Source organism: Ixodes scapularis, unplaced genomic scaffold (assembly GCF_016920785.2).
Source record: "Ixodes scapularis isolate PalLabHiFi unplaced genomic scaffold, ASM1692078v2 PGA_scaffold0__279_contigs__length_252992795, whole genome shotgun sequence".
Taxonomy (NCBI): Eukaryota; Metazoa; Arthropoda; class Arachnida; order Ixodida; family Ixodidae; genus Ixodes; species Ixodes scapularis.
Genome location: NW_024609835.1, coordinates 133,816,011 through 133,835,749, shown reverse-complemented (window position 1 = coordinate 133,835,749; position 19,739 = coordinate 133,816,011). Strand labels below are relative to the sequence as shown.

At 43.3% G+C, this 19,739-nt stretch overlaps 1 protein-coding gene across 9 annotated transcripts in view; it reads right to left on the bottom strand.

The window, feature by feature from the left end:
* Positions 1–12,928: 12,928 nt before the first annotated feature.
* LOC8024969 (roundabout homolog 1) overlaps positions 12,929–19,739 on the bottom strand; it is a 111,678-nt gene continuing 104,867 nt past the window's right edge. For 6 of the 9 annotated variants that reach the window (XM_042289864.1, XM_042289878.1, XM_042289879.1 and 3 more), the window contains exons 24-26: positions 19,400–19,513; positions 15,350–15,521; positions 12,929–13,648 (exon numbers count right to left, since the gene is read on the bottom strand). In XM_042289864.1, the coding sequence (XP_042145798.1) occupies positions 13,621–13,648; positions 15,350–15,521; positions 19,400–19,513 (314 nt within the window). In that variant the 3' untranslated portion in view covers positions 12,929–13,620. The remainder of the gene's footprint in view (positions 13,649–15,349; positions 15,522–19,399; positions 19,514–19,739) is intronic. The other 3 variants (XM_042289875.1, XM_042289867.1, XM_042289872.1) reach the window with 1 other exon arrangement.

The window sequence follows — 19,739 nt, the reverse complement described above, 5'->3', positions numbered from 1 at the left end:
CCCTCACTCACCCTCACCCTCCCAGCCACACTCACCTAAGCCCCTCACTCACCCTCACCCTCACAGCTACACTCACCCTCAACCGCTCACTCACCCTCACAGCTACGCTCACATTCAGCCCCTCACTCACCCTCATCATCACAGTCACACTTACCTTCAGCGCTTCACTCACCCTCACTGAACCTCACGGCCCTCACGCACTCGTGGCCCTCCCGCCACTTACCGCCCTCACGCACTCACCGCCCTCACGCCCCTCACGCACTCATGGCCCTCACGCCACTCAGGCCCGCTTCAGACGGGCAATTTCGCCCAGAAACTTGACGTTGCGACACGGGCCGCCCGCGTTCACACACATCAGCCAACTGCTGCAATTTGCCATCATCATCATGAAATTTTATTTTTCTTGCACTATTTAGACAAACAATAGCGCGCTATAAACGTGTTTTTATGGGTTTAAATCTCATTGAAAATACTAATGCATCTTTTTGAAACAGTTAATTTCCTAAAACGATCAATTTCAAACCGGAACCAAGTCTTTTATTGTCATCATTACCGGTAATAGGTATCACGTGAAAATATCGCGTCCCTGATTGGATGCAGCCGCTTCAAACGTCTTCGAATTATAATAATAATAGGTTTATTTTCCAACAAGAAATGTGCAGTGTTGGGGGGGCTTTGGAAAAAAGCTGTGTGTACAGCTTGACTAGTCCTAAGCCCCCCTAAAGCAGCAGCTACAAGCAGCGTGCACGAAAAAAAAAAAAAGAAATACACTGAGAACACTAAACAAAAAAGAGATTGAACAGTTGGCAATGATATATATGAAACTAAAGAAAATAAGCAGGCACTATGGCATAACGTCACTTGCTCATCGTTCAAGGCACTATAACAAAAAATACAATATTTAAGACTAGACAAAAAATAGCACTGCCCCACATCGTTCAAGGAAAAACCAGAAAAATAGTCTACGTTAATTAATTGTACAATACACAAAACACAAGAACATTCCCCTTTACAAAAAAATATAAATAAAAATACTCAGAAAATACACACAAAGGCACCGTTCAATCCTGGCCGATTTGCCCAGAGAGTATCATGTCCCGCAAGGTACCCACCGATAACGTGTCAAGTTCTATGTTGTGCATATGAAGGTGGTTAAGGATGGTCGGTAGTGTGTATGCTATAGTATAATGGCCATAATTTGTTCTAAAAAGAGGCACTTGCCAGGGCTGCAGAATGCGCGTTTGGTACGAGTGTACTTTTTGTGTTAGATTCGCTAAATATTCAAGATGATGTACATGCATGTTTTTTTCAATCATATATTTTGCGCAAAGGCGATATCTATACAAATCAAAAATTTTAATTACACCCAGTTGAGTAAAAAGTGAATCCATTGGACATTCGAGTGGGACTTTGCAAATACTTATTAAAATCTTTTTTTGCAAAATGAATACTTTTACAGTCAGTAGAAGTAGTTGTGCCCCATACTAGATGACCATAGTTTATATGGGAATAAAATAATGAATTATATATTAACAACTTTACCTTAAGGGGTAAATATGTGTTTATTACGATATATCAAGCCAACAATGCTGGCCAATTTGGATATAATGTAGTTAACGTGATCATCCCATGACATTGTCTCTGAGAAAAAAATACCCAATGTTTTAAAAGAAGAGACTAACTCAATTCTAGAAGAGTTTAAACATATGGTCTTGTTTATGTCAACTTGTTTATTCTTTGGGCGAAATAGAACTGCCTTAGTCTTATTTATGTTTATTTTTAAAGCGTTACATTTGCTCCATTTCGCTAGTTTTTCTAGCGTATCATTCGCGGTATCTATGAGATCTGAGGCGGTATCACCAGTAAAAAATAAACTAGTGTCGTCAGCATAAATGATAAACTTCGTTGATCGGCTGATATTTACAATGTCATTTACGTAAAGGTTGAATAAAAAAGGGCCCAAGATGCTTCCCTGGGGAACGCCTGACCGAATAGATTTTATTGATGATGAATGACCATTAATATGTACGTATTGCTGACGGGAAGACAAATATGAACTTATAAGTAGTAACAGTTGACCACGGAAGCCATACATATCTAATTTTTTAAATAGCAAATCATGATCAAGATAGTCAAAGGCTTTCGTAAAGTCAATGAATACACCGAGAGTTAGTTTTTTTATTTTCAAAGTTCTTAAGGATATATTCTTTCTGTGCAAGAAGAGCAGGACCGTTGTCTGCGGAAGCCAAATTGAGATGAACTTACTAGATTATGATTATCTGCAAATGAAGTCATTTGTAGTAGTAAAATTTTTTCTAAGCCTTTCGAAAACACTGGCAAAATTGAAACCGGTCTATAATTACCTAGTTCATCTTTATTACCTTTCTTATATAAAACCGTTAATTTGCCAGTTGCATTCGCTTGGGGAACACGCCATTTTGCAAGGAGAGGTTGAATATATGAGTCAGACAAGGGGAAATAATATCTATCACATACTTTACAGGCTTTATCTGTAAACCGTCGGCGTCACAACTTTTACTGTTTTTTAATTCACGGAAGACAGATATTACCTCTAAATCAGTAACGGGACTAAGAAACATGGATGCACAATTTCGAAAATATATAAACTTGCAAGCATCTGAGTCTGGGGTGTCTTTGACTAAACTCACGAAATAATCATTGAATACATTCGCTAATGCTTTTCCTGTCACTTCCTCACCATCCCATTTTATCGTTTCTACTTGTTTCGGGGTACATGTACGATTCAGGACGGAGTTTAGTTTTTTCCACAAAATATCAGTTCTATTACCACATGTCGAAAAGAAATGAACAAAATATGTTTCTCGAGCGTTTCGAAGTTCTCTCTTTAAGTGGTTGCGATAACGTTTGAAAATTGAAAGTTTTTCTATCTCCTTTGTTTTCACAAATTTTTGATATAGCGCGTTTTTTATACGAATTTTTTCAAGTAATTCCTTTGTAACCCATGGTTGACGAGTTTTCTAGAAGGACTTATTGATTTATATGGAAAACAGCTTACATGGAGTTTTTGAAATCGAATCAAGAACATATTGTTCGCTTTATCTGGATCTGTTTCATGAAGGACGTCACTCCAGTCCATAGAAGAAAGTTTTCGTCTAAAGTCAAGCAGGCTATCTGACGTTATATTCTGAAACTTTACTACCGCCAGTTTATTCTGTCTTTTATTTATGTTTATCTTCACATACAAAAATACACCTAAGTGGTCGCTTATGTCAGTGATTACTACGCCAGATTTAGTTTGTGATGGTGCAAAGCTGGCAATAAACAAATCGAGCAGTGTGGAAGATTCATTAGTGATCCTAGTAGCCAAAGATATTGTGTTCATACATCCGCCTGCTTTAATTAGCATATCCATCTGTCTTTTATCCGCAGTTTGTAGTAGCATGTTTATATTGAAGTCGCCCCCCAGGATTATATTGTATTTATTTTCATTTGCGAACTCAAGAAAAGATTCTAGGAAAGCAAAAAAAAAAACGAAATATTACCAGCCGGCGGACGATAACAAACTGCGATAATACTGTGGCCTATCAATACAGACATAATCTCGTAATTTTGGTGAACACAGCAGTAATCAGTAAGCATCTCGCAGGACATGCTCTCTCTTAGCAAGAGTGCCACGACCCCTCCCCGACTTGCGGTGCGGTTTAAAAAATACGTATTATACATCGGTAACTTTAGAACGTCATTAGCATCAGAAAACCATGTCTCGGTAAGCATTATGATATCAAAGTCAAATTCTTTTCGGGTCTATGACTACAATTTGCATCGTTTTAGACAATAAAAGAAATAAGAACGTGGGTTGTTAGTGCCTCTTTAAACATGATCCTAATAGAAAGAGACGCACTGTTTTAAATGCATATCAGTCAAGCCAAACCGCACAATGAAATCGAAACCAAAAGAATGAAAGACGTTAACAAATCTTTGTAACGCGAAATTAAAGCGCAACGCTTGAGTAAGAGGAGGGGAGGTGACGGAGGGGAGGGTATGCCCCTCCCCCTCCTCCGTACCCTCTCCTCCTCCCCTTCTCCGCCTGCATACCCTCCCATGCTCCTCCTCCGTACCCTCCTTCCCTCCTCCTCCTCCATGCCCTCCCCTCCTCCCAGTTTCCCTGTCAAATTCAGCTGAAAAATTGACGCCACTTGAGCTCAACACCGCTAAATTTAGCGGGGAAATTGACGTCACAATACTTGGTGTCATAGGAACTTACAAAGAAATTCAGTTTCTCCGCTTGATTTAGCGGGAAAATCGACGTCCCCTGACCTCAACACCAATTTAATTCCCGGCTAAATTTAGCGGGCAATTGGATTGGTGTTGAAGTCACGTGACGTCAATTTTCACGCTACATTCAGCGCGGTTACGCCGATGTCGCGAAAGAAGGAAACGGGCGCCAAAGTCCGGAGCTACTCTGCGCAATAATACAAAGCAGTTAGCCCTTCCCGCACCCTTAGCTTTCTGTTCAGTGCCATAGAAAGTTGTCCGGAGTATAGAGAGCACGCATTTCACCCTCAACAGCTAGCGAAAGTCTCGAAGACTTTCAGGTTCCCTGGACTCACAACACAAATTCCTGGCTGATAGGAACAGGTGGTGGTTTGAGCCGACAGATCTCTTATGGTTAGAGCCAACGCTCGGTCAACCGGCACAAAGATCCTACTACTCAATGTCTCCAGCTCTCCGTTGAGTGGCAACGCTTTCTGAAGAAAAGTGAAAGAAAGGGCAGGGATGCTGGTAAGGCAGATTTTTAAGACGGACGATAGAGATGGATAAGAGCCAACGGGCACGAGGAGTTCTTAGCCATTTGTGTATGAGGGATGTCGACACAAGAGGGAAGGTTCGAACTACAACTCGGATTGAAATATTTGGGCAATATGGAGAAGTACAGGATTCGGGTGTGGAAAATTTAATTAGCCTTGGAGAAAATCATACAAAATGGGCATTGCCAGAGAAAGTATGTGCAGTTGACATTTGCAGCGAGAACTCATTGTTGCGAGGATAATATGAATACGGTGTGTTGAGTCTGTGGAGAAAAGTAGGAGGCATCTGAATACTTTATACTCAATTTTAAGTAAACCGGCCTCAGCAGCTAGTTGCCGGCCTCAGCAGCTAGTAAACCGGCCTCAGCAGCTAGCGTTACACGACCGCTGCCGCAATGCATCGAGGATGCGATAGCCTTTCTGCACGTGCCACAAGTTACTACAGCTCTGCACGCGAGTACGCAATACGGCACGAGTCGTCTCGTTCACTGCCGCCTGCTTCCTGTGAACTAAAGTTATGGCGGCGGCAGGCATGCGCGTAACGCTTGTTGAGATGGGTCTATACCCCTGCAGTTGCGAAAGAAGACTGATTTAGTAAAAGTACTGAGGTCCAAGCCTAGGACAGTGAGGAAAAACAGACTCCTGGAGAATGAAATTAAGTCACAGGGAGCATAATTTTTAAACCATTTTTATAAAAAAATATCTTCTCTTTGTTTTTCATAGTATCAGGAAAACGTTAATTTTTCCAAATAACACTACCGTGGTGCAAGCCGCCACCCGATTAAACTTATAAAATAAAACGATTAAAGCAACTCTAGGAACCAGCTGCTGAAGCATTTGGTGCTTCACCACAAGCATTTGTCTTCAAGAACGGTTCCTTTTGATGAATGAAACAACAGAAGGAAGCTTTGCGCTCCGGTGATCTTCGGTTTAATAACAACATGTCTAACTGGTGCAACATTTGGGAGATGATGGTGGTGGGTTCTCTATGGAGTCAATGATACAATTCAGAAAATATTTGATATCTGAATCCTACCGTTAAAGTAAGCCGACACAAAATGGGCAGGGTGTTTTGCTCACCGCTGAGCTAATTCCATAGGTTTTGTAGCGTGAGCAACACTGGCCGAGGTTGAGCAGTTTCGCGTGGCTCACATAATGAGCCGTGCTCCGTGCTACGCAAGCGCGAGGAGCAGTGACGTCACACGGCGCACAGCTGGCGCGCCGGAGACGCCGCCGCCGCGGGCTCCGCCGCCACCGCACGCGCCTCGCTGGTCTGCGCAAGCCCGAGGAGCAGTGACGTCGCACAGCGCAGAGCTGGCGCGCCGGAGCCGCCGCCGCCGCGGGCTCCGCCGCCACCGCGCGCGCCTCGCCGGTCTTCGCATTCCAGAGGAGTGTCGTCATAGCCAAGATAGACGCGAGCAGGCGCCGAGGGAAGCTATACACCTTTCCAAAAAACGCTCCTAGGCCGCCGCCATGTTGCTGATGCTGATGCGGCTGGTGCGACTCTCGCGCCCTCTATCAGCTAGAAGTTTTCTGCCACTCTCTAAGACTGTGAAGACCCGCTCAGCGCGGTTCTCTACATGCATTTTAGCCGTTTTGCATTCGACGTTTTCTCGCTCTCTTGAAAGTTTCCACTTCATTTTTTTATGCGTGCTGCCTACCCTTCTTGTGTTATCTTCCATTGTGAGAAATAAGGCTGGTAAGTGCCTGTCATTCAAGCTTTTCTGCTCGACATTCACGGGAAACGAAGCAGGTGAAGGACGTCGAACGACCCTCGACGCGATTTTGCGAACATTGTTCTCCCCCCTCCCAGAGATAATCCGCGTAGAATTCTCAGTCATCTCCAAAAATAGTTGCCCGGGTTGGGGTGACAAACGGGTCAGTCGCGTTTGTTTCTTTGCCTTGGTGCGGTTGTGAAAAAAAGGAAGCTTTCCCCGAAACGTGCCCCAAACGAAGTCATCTCGGATTCCGTCCGATCGTCAAGATGTGACTGTCGTCGCTGTGACTGTGTTATTTGAGATCTTTCTCAAATAAATTCTTTTTGGATAACGCTGCATCGTGTGGTATGTACGATATATTGTTCTAATGTTATTACTTCCTCAATTGTATGTCCGTGTCCTGTCCATCGGTGAACACGTTATTTGTGAGCGTGAAAAATGCATGCCTTTCGGCCGTCTTCTGTTGCAATTTATTTTTGACAGCAAAGCGCTTTGTCGCTTCACATGCGGCGAATCCCGCGGCGTCGTCAAAACTGATCGTAAGAAAAAAAACAAATAACTAGAACTATACATTCCAGTCGCACTCGTTCTGTCGCGCGCGTACCCAACAAAAACAGTTTACAGTTTTTTTGTTTTGTTTTTTAGTGTGACACAATGCTTTCTCAATGCCCTCGGGAAAATACATGTACAATGAAACACAAAATATAGCGGGAAAAAACGAGAATTTAGCCGCCAGCAGCGTTTGAAACTGCGCCTACGCAGGCTGCGCCTATTGAAATCACAGTCCACTCGGTTAGGGTTAGGAGGGACGCCGGTGAGAGTCTAGCCTCAAACTCAGTGACTGGGCTCGAAAACGGATTGTGGTCCCTGGGGTCGAGTGTTTTTAGAGCGCAGCTCTTAGGGGCCCGTTCCCGGCTTGAGCGGCGTCGGCGTCGGCGTCGGCGTTGGCGTCGGCGTCGGCGTCGGCGTCGGCGTAACCAAGGTCATCCCAAGGTCACGTCACCCCTCCAGGTCACGTGACCCCTCCCAAGGTCATCTCAAGGTCACGTGACCCCACGTAACCCCCTGAAGGTCACGTGACCCCCAAGGTCACGTGACCCTAGGGGGCACGTGGGGTCATCTTGGGATCACGTGACCCCCAAGGTCACGTGACCCCTCGAGGTCATGTGACCCCTCCCAAGGTCATCTCAAGGTCACGCGACCCCAAGATGACCCCACGTGACCCTTTGAAGGTCACGTGACCCCCAAGGTCACGTGACCCCCAAGTCACGTGACCCCTCTGAGGTCACGTGACCCCCGAGGTCACGTGGTCTCCTCCCCAAGGTCACGTGACCCCCGAGGTCACGTGACCCCTCCCAAGGTCATCTCAAGGTCACGTGACCCCAAGGTGACCCCCACATGACCCCCCAGGTCACGTGACCCCTCTGAGGTCACGTGACCCCTCCAGGTCACGTGACCCCCAAGGTCACGTGGGGGTCACTTTGGGGGTCACGGGACCTTGAGGTGACCCCCATGTGACACCCAAGGTCACGTGACCCCCAGGTCACGCCTCCCCGAGGTCAGGTGACCCCCCTCCTCGAAGTCACGTGACACCCCCCCCCCGAGGTCACGTGACCCCCCCCCCCCGGAGCATATTAAAGAATGAGGGGAGGAGGAGGTGAAGGAGGAGGGGTCTACCCTCCCCTCAGTACCCTTCACTCCTCCTCCTCAAGAGCTGCGCTCCAATTCGGCGTTACAGGGATTTGTAAACGGCTTTCACTTTTTTTGGAAAGGTGTATACAGATGCTAGTTTACGCCCGTGGAGTGTACATGATGGAACGCTAGGACGCCGCTTCACGTCACCATTAAATGGTCGCTTCTCGCGGACGCTATCGGAAGCGCTTCTTTTGTGGTCGCGTCTCGTGAACGCTACAGCTCCCCCTGGCCGAGAGAAACAGACCTATAGCCATGGAGAAGGGGAGCCAAATTGCTCCTCAGTGGCGCCGATCCCGAGGTTGTTGCCCGGCAATACGCGGTTGAGCGTAGGAAGACCGAACAGAAGAAGGCTAAACGTGCTGCGGAGACATCGGAGCAAAGGGAGGAACGTCTAGCAAAGCGGAGTGACCAGGAGGCTGAGTGACGTGCCCGACCATCTCAGCAGCAGCAGCAACAACAAGACGCCGTCAATGACGTCAAGGCTCGCCGATTGACTGACTATACGGTGAAACTTAGCGAAAGCGCCAGTGCGGCTCGGACCTTCGAGACGGACTTCGTAAACAATCCGTTTGGATATGTGTGCGACGTGTGTGAATGACTGTGGCACATGAACGACTTGACGCCGGTGTATATTTAGATTAGTATTAAGATCAATGGTGGTTCCGCATTGGGTAGGCGGCGCCCTAAACTCAACGTTTCACGCATGGCACTTGCGTGAAACGTTGAGTTTAGGGCGCCGCCTACCCAATGGGGAACCACCATTGACCTTGTGTATCAGAGACAAACAATCATTTCCAAATACTGCGTTGGGGCCATAGAGACGGCAGCGTGTTACTACACTGACCACCGAGCCGTCTTTGTGGCAATACAGAAGCAACCAGACGTTGACCAAAGAAAAATGAAGATACATGTGTCACATAATGCGTATACCATCTGTGTGTGTCATTGAAGCAGCAGTAATCATGATAATCAAGCTAATCCTAGACAGCCAGGGAAGCTAAGAATAACCAGCTGAACCTTAACTCAGGCTACGTATATCCTGGTATAGCCGAGCTAAGCTACTGCACATTTTTTTTTTTTAGCTCGGGCGGTAAAGTGTCTTGATTTTACCCTTAGGATTACAATTCATTTAAACGCAATCTCGCGCCGAGAAGGCGAGTTCATGAGTGTCTATACATTTCTTTATTTGAGTTGGGTATACGCCATGAAACAGCTTGTGTCTGTTCGCCTCATTGGAGCCATCTCGACACACTGAGTCTATGACATCACGCCGCCTGATCAGATCATGTGACTGCGTAAAGAGTTAATGTGATCGCTTTTGTACTCAAATTACTCATACGCAGCAGCTGAACCACTCTTGTTTGTGTCGTTCAGTTGGTGCAGAGGTGCAATCGAGAGCGATCCGGCTCGATTACTTAGTTAAAATGTGTGCGGTTTTTTTTTGTATTTATTCATCATAATTATAATCACAACATTATTATAATTAGTGTGTAATAACTATCAATCAATGTTAAATGGAGGGAAGAGATAAAATATTGACCCACAGATTACAAAATACGCCATTAAACACGTTTTGGACATGCTTTCACCGTATATAACCTACTTTTTTTATGTTTTTTTCCTCTGGTATACGCCTCGCAAGTGGGCTCATTTTCGTCTTCTGCGCATGAGAAAGAAAGTATCGGTGACGTCAGAGCGCCGAGCCCTGATTGGCTGATCGCGACCCCCTATCTCAGCGTCGTCTGCTCCTTTGCAACGTCGTCTGCGTCTGTCTTACCTTTCCTGCGACTTTCGGAAGTCGAGCGAGCTCGACTTCGCCTTTCAGAGAGGGCAGACGAAATAACTCGAGCGGTACGTTGTTTTTGTCTAACAACTAGCAGACGCGCATCAAGGAGGGAAGTCAAAGGACTCACTGGCGAGCTGTCCCGAGGCGCCGAGGTTTGTTTGCTAAGAACCGGGAGTGAGCGTAAGTTCCCACCCAAATACTTTTCCCCACCTTTCGTGTGCGGCGAGACCTCTCCTTCTTTAACGGCGTCGGCGGGTTGGCGCAGTTAACGTCGTCTGCTTTACGTCTGCTAGTCAACGCGATGGCTGCTTTACTTTTCCTGCGTCTGTCTGAGATTCACCGCTTTTTCACCGGCGAGAGTCACCATTGCCTCGGGAAACAAGGAGATAACAAGAGGACGAAATCGACCCCTTAATCTAAAACTGAGGTCAGCCATCAAAGTATAATACGGGAAGGGTTCACAAGGGTCGCGCAGGCATATTCCATTCAGCACACCAGCCGGTCGTGGGCAGACGGTCGCCGAGTCGCGGAGTGCCTGCTAGGCCTAACTGCCGTGCTCGCTTGGTCGTGCTGGGTGGAATCGTGGCCATTGGAGCTTTTCCCGGGTGTTTGGACCCAGCGTTCTTGTTCGTCGTGGTCTGTTTCAAGTACTTTTTACCTTCTTCTTGCTGCTTGAAGTCGGGACGCGTGAGGAGCCCACGTAGAAAAATAAACGTCCATGGGTCGTCGCGACCGCGACGCTCTCGGCCATGCTGATTTGATCGTAAGAAGTCCGAAAGACAGCTTCGGAGCTGTCGTAGGATTTCGTCGTAACCTGCGCAAAACTTACGAAAATTTCATTTCGTGAATACGAATTTGTTTTTAAGTTTTGTCTTACGCACATTTTTGGTGTAAGATCGTTTCGTGAATCTGGCCTCTGCACTTCCGAAAGTCGCAGGAAATATAAGACAGACGCAGACGACGTTGCGAGCAGACGACGTTGCAAAGGAGCAGACGACGCTTAGATAAGGGGTCGCGATCAGCCAATCAGGGCTCGGCGTTCTGACGTCACCGCCACCCCCTGCGCAAGAAGCAGACGAACTTGCCCTCCGCATATTCCCTAGGGCAACGAAGGTAGCAAAACTATCTGGTTTATAAAAGAGATGAGATAGCTCAATTGTATCACTTATAGAGAGATCTAAATCCTCTTTATATTTTCCAAGGCATTGAAAAAGTGATCGTTTGGTCTTATACATTTAAAAAATAACTATGATTTACTGTAGACATCTCAATTTGGTTTCAGGAAACACCGTTTAACGAAGTTAGCTTTATTAGCTCAAAAAGTGTTTATGGTACAAAATTTGGAGGCAAGAAAACTGGTAGCTGCCGTGCTTGTAGATTTTGCTAAAGCATTTCACATTGTCGACCGTAACATTCTACTTAGTAAACTTGATTATAACGGTATTCGAGGTCTACCTTTACTACACCTTAATTTATATTTGAGTCACCACTATAAAATGGTAATATATCTGGAAATTCACCGGATCAGAAACGTATAGTTTTATCAGATGTTATGCATCATTCCAGGTGTTCCACTGGGAAGCATACTAGGGCCCCTTATTTTTAGCATATTTGCAAACGATATTGCGAATATTGATCATATTGTTAAATTTATAATATATGCTGACGACACCAGCATATTCCTCTCCTCGAACAGCGAAGGACTTGTAAAGGCGGTTAATTTGTCCTTAATAGGCTTAGGGACTTAGGCACTTGATAACGGACGAGACATAAACACTGATGAAACAAAAGTAATCGTCCTAAAAATATACCAGTTTGTACGACCAAACCGATCATATTTAATTCAAGTCCCATAAAAATTGTGAATATTGTTAAAACGTTCGGTGGCAGTTTTTACTTTTAATATGTCATGGGAGAGTCATATTATTTTATCTTAAAATCGTCAAGTGTAGTCGGTTAGACTCACCGCCACAGCTAGATTTTTCCAATGGCTGTTAAATTAATTATTCATAATTATATTTTTTTTCACTTAAGCTATTGCGCCTTGTCAGGGGTACGACCATAGAAACCAATCTTGGGAAAACATACCTCCAGAAAACAATCGTGAGAGCTATCTTGAATGCTCCTTTGGATTCTGACACTGAGACCATGTTCAATTATTTGCAAATAATAAAAATGTTGACTTACATTATTATACACTATGCTTGAATATCAAATACAAAAAAAAAAAGAAATGGAACTCAAATTCTAAAAGAAATAGCTTTTTTAGAGCAAACTAGTATAATTTACGTGACCTGCCACAATGAATATTGAAAGTGTCTTAAATGCAGGTCAAATTATGGAGAAATGGTTAGGTACATGGTTCCTAAGTACCTAAACAGCTCTATGGAGAGAAATATAAACCTTGAATTACGTTCCGTTTAGCAGCTACTCTTTTTTTCTTGGATGTTTCAAGATATATGTGGATTTCATACTTAATAATTGTTCTTTGATTTAATCCAGTAATAATGTTTTTTTTGTGTATTGTGTAAAGCCTGCACAAAGTGATTTGCATAGCTGCCGATGGTGCTCATGGTCAGTATCAAAACAAGGGCCAAAACAAAATGCAAAGAAAAACATAATTAAAAAATTTGTAACAAAGAATATTGAAAAAAATTTGTTGAACAAGTATGAGAAATATGTCAAAACAAACATTTTTAAATCGTATTTCAATAAATAATAATTATATGCAATGATTCTTATCTGTACCATTGCAGTTTGGTGTTTCAAGAACTGTCTGGTACTGGCACTTACCTATTCCGCAAAAATTGTTTTTCTACTTTTGATTTCAACATTAAAAACATTTCATATCAGGCGAGATTTATTCAGACCCATCTCATGCCAAAAGTCTATTTCTATAATATTTTTTCAGTTGGCATCAAGAGAAACAAAGACAGAGATTAGACAATAGTGACTTTAATACCTAGTGACTCCTTTATTTTGTACATGCTTCATATTCTACAGATATTATTTATACTCTTTAACAATAAATTAAAAAAGAACAAGGCTTGCTGCCCACCTGAGAACACACTGCATATACATTGGGGCCACATCAGTTGAAGCCCGTCCAGCACTATTGTCAATCACAAAATGCTCCACGCTCGGTCCATTGATGATATGCAGAGGGGCCGGCCCATTCCAGTGAAAAAGGCCGCGAACGGAGTTACAAAGACTTGCCTCAGCGAGACAGAAGTTATAAAAATATACAAATGAAATGCACATGCATGCACACATACACACACACACATAGGCCCACGCTCATTGAGGGTTTGGTTTTCAAGATATGCGTCCTAAAGTTCCGTGAATTATTGCATGACATTTCGCATTTGGCACACAGTCTTCCTTGTCTTTGCAGGGGTTCTTGCATACTTTAGTGCATTAGTCTGCAGAATGAAGACTTGTTTTCTTTTTCTTTGCTCTCATAAAAGGAACTGTTGGCAGGTCACGTTCAAGCGTTTGCCCAGTTGCTTTCTAGGTTTTGCATCCGAGTGTGGTTGTATCCTGTGTGATGAGTCCAGAACAGGGCACCGCGAAAGTAAGGGTACGGCTTGGAAGTGCATCCGGAGACCTTTCTGCTTCTGTAGAAGGATCATCAGGTTGATCCATGGTACATGTGCATCCTGCGACAAAGAAAGTGATAGCGCCATTAATGTGAAGGAAATTACTCAAATATTTTCCGGGCTCGTCCAGTGCAAATCAAGAATACAAATGTATTCGTTTCTGCCGATGGAACTGATGTGGCATTTCCCAGAAAATATTTCTATCGGCAGAGGTGTTTTATTGTAGACGGGCAGAGCACCAAAAAGCCTCATGCTTGAGCACAAGCAGCCTAAAGCATGCACATGCATATAAAAGGGCCGATATTTCAAGTGTAGGTTCAGCAAAGTAGAAAAGCACAAGTAAAATGGTTTTCACTTGTGCTAGACAACAATTGACATGCTTGCTATAATTACCTCTGCATAATTTAGTTGTCAAAGTCAAGCCTTTTAAAACATACTTTCTACTATGCACAACTGACTTGTTACATCTATAGTTAGAGGCAGAGAGCCATCCGACACGATGTCAGAGCCGTTGCACAGGGGTTGGTACAATCAGGGGTATTGTGTCGAGTTCGCTGACAGTAGACACCAGTTTATACAAAGCTGTTGAGACATACAGGCTTGAGCAAATAGATAGATGTGATCGCGAGAGGCACACAGTAAGAATTGTTGTGTTTTATAGATGGAGACAGGGAGGATGAACATTGATTTCAATAAAGGCGGCATGTTGCCAGCCCCAATCTATATTAGGAGTTATGGTTACCAAGCATTTTCCATTTGTCCATTTGCTTTGGTCTCCAACATATATTACACAATTCAAAGTAGCCTGTGGTCGGTGACAAGTAGAAAACCCAGGGCGAGTGAAAGGAAGGCTGGGTAGAGGGAAACTAGCAGAATGTTGGAGAGAGAAGGATGCTTTATCCTCTCATTTCCAGGATTCTATCTCCCTCCTCCTCCCCAGCCTTCCTTTTTCTCTCCTTAAGTACTTGGCCTGTCACCGACTATAGTTATTGATAATTGGTGCAATTTGCTGCAGAGAAGCACATAACTTTGAAGGACCAAGTAAAACGTTGAAATATAAGGAGTACCAGTCTGTTGCAAGTCAGTTCTTTCCTTTTTATTTGTTATTTTTTAACCTCATAGTTACACTCGTGGTTACTGTATGCTTGATGTTTACTTTCAATGCTTATACAGAAATATTTTATTAAAAAAAAACTTTGTTAAAAAGGGCAACTCTCCGGTAGGTATAGAAATGCTGTCTCCTATAAGCACAACTTGACTGTTAATTGCATTATCTGTTTTGCACCAGTAAATGAAGATAAATTTCAAAATGTCTCAAAATGTTCCATAATTAAACTGCACTGCGAAGGTTGAAATTCCTGCCACAAATATGATAAAGACAATGCAAATCTAAATATGTACATTTTTACCAGGCATCTAATTTTTTGATCGGTTCATCATAATATTCTGATTACATCGTTTACACTTCCTGCAACCCTGTGAAGAAAGTTTACGGTCGCCCCAAGAAAATGCTCATCAAGTATGATTTCACCGATAAGTCAAAGCACATCCAAAAAGAGGGTGGCAGAGACCGTGTACAAACCTTTGGGTATGTGACTGGATAATGACAGGGTTCTTTCTGAAGGGTCATCTTAACACTTGAATATCAGTAAATGTTAAGAAGAATGACACCTTAGTGTTTTGACAGACATCTAATTTAGAAGTGAAAGTTAGTGTTTGATGTTGTCATGGTTTCATTAGAAATGTACTATGTTCACTTACGATTCCTTCTGAACAAAAGCAGAACCTTTGTCTATGTGCTCCATGGGCACACTCTTTGTGTGAAGCAAGTCTTCCTGCTCCCCCGCCCTCCAACGGGGGTCGCCTCTGCTTGGAGGTAGCAAGCTGGGCGGTTCATGGTAGATGTGGAAGTTGGGCTGCTTCATTGAAGCGGCTGTACGTGTAAAAAAGGGAAAATAAAAAAGTAACACAATTAGTCAAAACACAATAAAAGCTTGAAGGAGAAGGCAGAGCAGAAAGTGAAGTGTTCAGACAGAATACGGGGACAGGGACATGCATTTTCTGTAGAGATGAAGCAGGAGGATGTGGTCAAGTGTCACTGGTCTTGAGAATTCTGTGCTCGTGTTTTCCCTGAAATCCTTTCCTCATTTCTTTTTTTGCGGGGGGAGTAAGTAATTACAGTAAACTATGTATTCATTGTGGGTGCTATAACATAACATTAAGATCAATTAAATAACTTTGCTCTTCATGCAAACAAACATAGTTGAAACATCGGTATGGCGTATTTGACGTACATATTGATTAGGCATTAAAAAAGAAGTAACGACAAATAAGACATGGTGTTGCAAATGATATAATAATTAATAACAAAAAACGTTTGTTCTCAGGAAAGAAAAATGTCTTTTCTCTCACAGCTGATACTAGATATACAGCTTTGAAGGGGCACTGACACCCCAAGGGTCGCATTTTTTATGTCTAAAACGATATAAGTTGTAGTCATTGACACGCAAAAAAATACGACGTGTAAAAATTTCCCCACGCACGCGCGCATTTTTATCTTTGACGTTTTTTAATGCGAAGCATTCAGTGTCGCATGGAGCGAGCCGACATCATTAGCTTTGAAGCCGCGCCAAACGGCACCTTAAATCCTTTCTCCAAGTGAAGTCAGCTCTCAGCTATGAAACCACGCAAAAAGCCTAGCCAAACGGCACCTAGTTTCCGCGATCACAAAGGAGTTGAGTAAAGCTGATGGATTTCGGCGTCAGTCCCATTGGATGGCTCACGTCGACGAGGCTCCCATTGGCCGCTGCGGGTCAGTTTCAACGACCGCCACCCCATGGCGCTGCGTGTCCGCAAGGCTGCGGCTCCACCGCTCCACGCCCAAGGTCAGCGCGCCGAGGATAGAAGGACCGACGAAACAAGCGGAAGAGCGGCGTGCATGCTTTCGCATTCACAACTCATAAGAAGTGCTTATAGATGTAACTCGAGCCTTTTTCTCTTCCCCTTCTGACCTCCTCGCTTATTTTTATTTGTGACGTAATCGATCATGAAATTTACAAGCTTCGTAAGCGACACCTCTATAATATTTAATTACGACATTCTTAAAACATATTTTAACACAATTGCGAACGCACTACGGCCATCCTTACTGAGATACGGAAAATCGAATTCCGGAGTGATGTCGCGTCCTGGCTTAATATCTTCCCTCGGAAAACGTGGCGGCACCGTGGCAATTAGCAGATGTAGCACTCAGGATGATCGGTAAGTCGGGGAATCGGACGAAGTTATTTTTTTAGGTGCTCGCCGACCTCTCAGATTTCGAAAAGGAAATTGTCAAACGGTCAAAACAACTGGGTTTGATGTCTGAGTACCATAATTTTGTTTCGACTCTGCCGGGGCAGCCTTTCACCCAGAACCTGCGCGACGTGGCCCCTCACGTCACCCACAAAAGTCCTCTGCGCGTTCTCTTTGACCTCATACTGTTTCGAAGACCTTGAGCCCCTACTAAAAAAAATTTATATGAATCAATATAAGAAATGATATGAAATACCCAAAACCTAATATGCGACATATGAAACTCATATTTAATATCTCAAAACTGATACGCTACATAGGAAACTGATATGAAATACCAAAGAACTGATAGACGACATATAAGAACTGATCTGCTTATATAAGTTCTGATATGAAAATGTGTCCGATAAACATATCAGAAATAAATTCATACACTTTTTGCAGTATACGACGTTCCGTGCAGGGAAGCAAACACGTGACTTGGAACCGCAGTGGAGCAGCTTGTTTTATTGGCTTTCAAATAATTACGGCATTAGCGTTTAACTTTTACTGGGAGATTCATTCCCTGTGCCGTTCAAAATACTCTCGGAAGTATGACATTACTGAAAACAAATCAAAATGATGGGAATATTACTCATTGCTTAGGTGGTCACCGAGAAAATCCATAACTTCAAAACGACCAGTATAAAAGGCGGAAACGCAGAGCTCGGAAGTCGTTATCGGGTGTGCTGTTGTATTCATATTTGCTGTGCCGCGTACGTATATGCGCTCAATGTATACGTTCCGCTGATGCAAGCGGTATGCCTAATGTATCTACATGTGTGTATAATAGGTGCCCGAAGAGCCCGAAGTACAATGGGGGCGTGACCAAAATAATATTTTTTGTAGGTTATGCATTCGGTGGTACCTAGCGCCACCTAGTCTAGCTGAAACTCATATGCGACATATGAAACTGATATGAGCTTCCCAATAATTTCTGATATGAAAGATGTGCCCAATAGAATTATCAGTAATATATTCATATAATTGTTTTCAGTAGGGAGATCGCTGAAAGGGCCCTAAAATAACATCAGACTCGAAAGTGAAGCGTCTTCTGCTCACAGTGATAGGCGTAACGCACAGGAAGAACGGTTGATCACGGGACATGGGCGAACACGACACTTCGGATCGAGACGGTTCGGAGGCATGAGAGACACACAGGTTGAAGGACGACTAATTTTTGACATCACTGCACTGGAGCGGATCGCGAAGGAACTTCGAATTCGACTTTTAGAAATTGTTTTTTACTTCACAAATGCTCGGCTCGCAAGTTTGGAATCTTGAGGGTATTGTCCAGGCATCGTTTTCAGTCATTTAGGATAATAAAAAAAAAACAATTATTTTGACCTGTCAGTGCCCCTTTTACAAGACTACTCTATCGCATGTTGTCCTGCAGGAATAACACCTTTGGGAGGTATGACTGCACTCCGATCCATCAAAAATGTTTACAGTGCCGATTTGTAAAAGAGCAAGGGCCCCATTTACATTGGTGAAAGGCTAAAAAGGAAACAAATTTAGGGGTGAAATGTGTAATCAAATCTGCTAGTGAAGGATAAAGGCAAGCAAATTGTCACACAACTGATGTTACATTCTAGTATCTGTGTCCCATGTTGAGCCCACATTCCCAGCTTTAGTCTTATTTTTTTATTCGTCATGTCAGAACCTTGGAGAGTTGAAAGTTAGATGAGTGCCGTCTTTACCATGTATTTATCAGGCATGTCAGACATTAGATGTGGTAATAATCATCACAGTAAGTTGAAAATTACATAAAACTTTCTCATTTACTCTTTAATAATTGACGTTAATAAATTTTGGAGTTGGAATTTCAGCATTTACAGCAATTACAATTCCCACTTTTTAGCCCGAATTAGCTACTGCTTGAAAATAGAGCGCTTCAAGCCCTGCCCACAATGACGCTTGGAAGAGTTACGTCGTCGTTTTGAAAACGTCGTCACTATGTCGGCAGTGTGTCCTTGCTGTGTGAGCCGACGACACGAGTGGCGACATGACCTAAATGACTACGTCACTTTTACAAGCGTCATTGTGGGCAGGGCTTCATGCACTCATTTTGCGCGCAATTTTTATAACAGGCTAGAAATCACTAAACTTGATTGATCAATATATATAAAAAAGCGTTACCGTTTCGCAAATTATTTTTAATGGTTATGTCCTCTAGTAATAATTGCCGTCAATACTGCAATTACAACATGAACCTTAAAACTAATAATTCAATAAGTTTATTATCTCATTTTAGTTTATTAAACTATTTACCATAAGGATTATCTCATCTAATGTCCCCCGTACGCGTCTAACTTAAAACCTCCTTAATATTTTTTTTTCCGAATTAAAATCAAACACTTTGCTACCTAGGCGCATGACACTCTCATTCTATTAAGAGGAATTAATGTAAAAATTTCAAGAGTGTTCCAACAAGAGGGATCTAACGGAATAGATTATTCCTGACACTATAGTAAGCACCTTTGTTTTGCGTAGAGATTTTGGCATCACCTTTGGGCGTCTTCTCGTGCTCTCCCTGGTTTCTTTGCATGGGAAGGCTGAGGGACAGAGGTAGTTGAGTTTGGGGATAATCTCCTAGTGGGACAAAAAATGAACACATGACACAGGCATTATAATTAAAAATAATGTTGCAGTAAAAAAGACATTGCACAGTGTTCACTGTTGTGGATCATTTATCAACCCTATCCTCAACTTGCTTCGCTTTAGGTATACACAATTTTCTGTGGGGGTGAAATGATTGTAACCAGCAGTTATTTTTAATTCAAATATTTACCTAGATATGTCAAAGTGAGAAATGGAT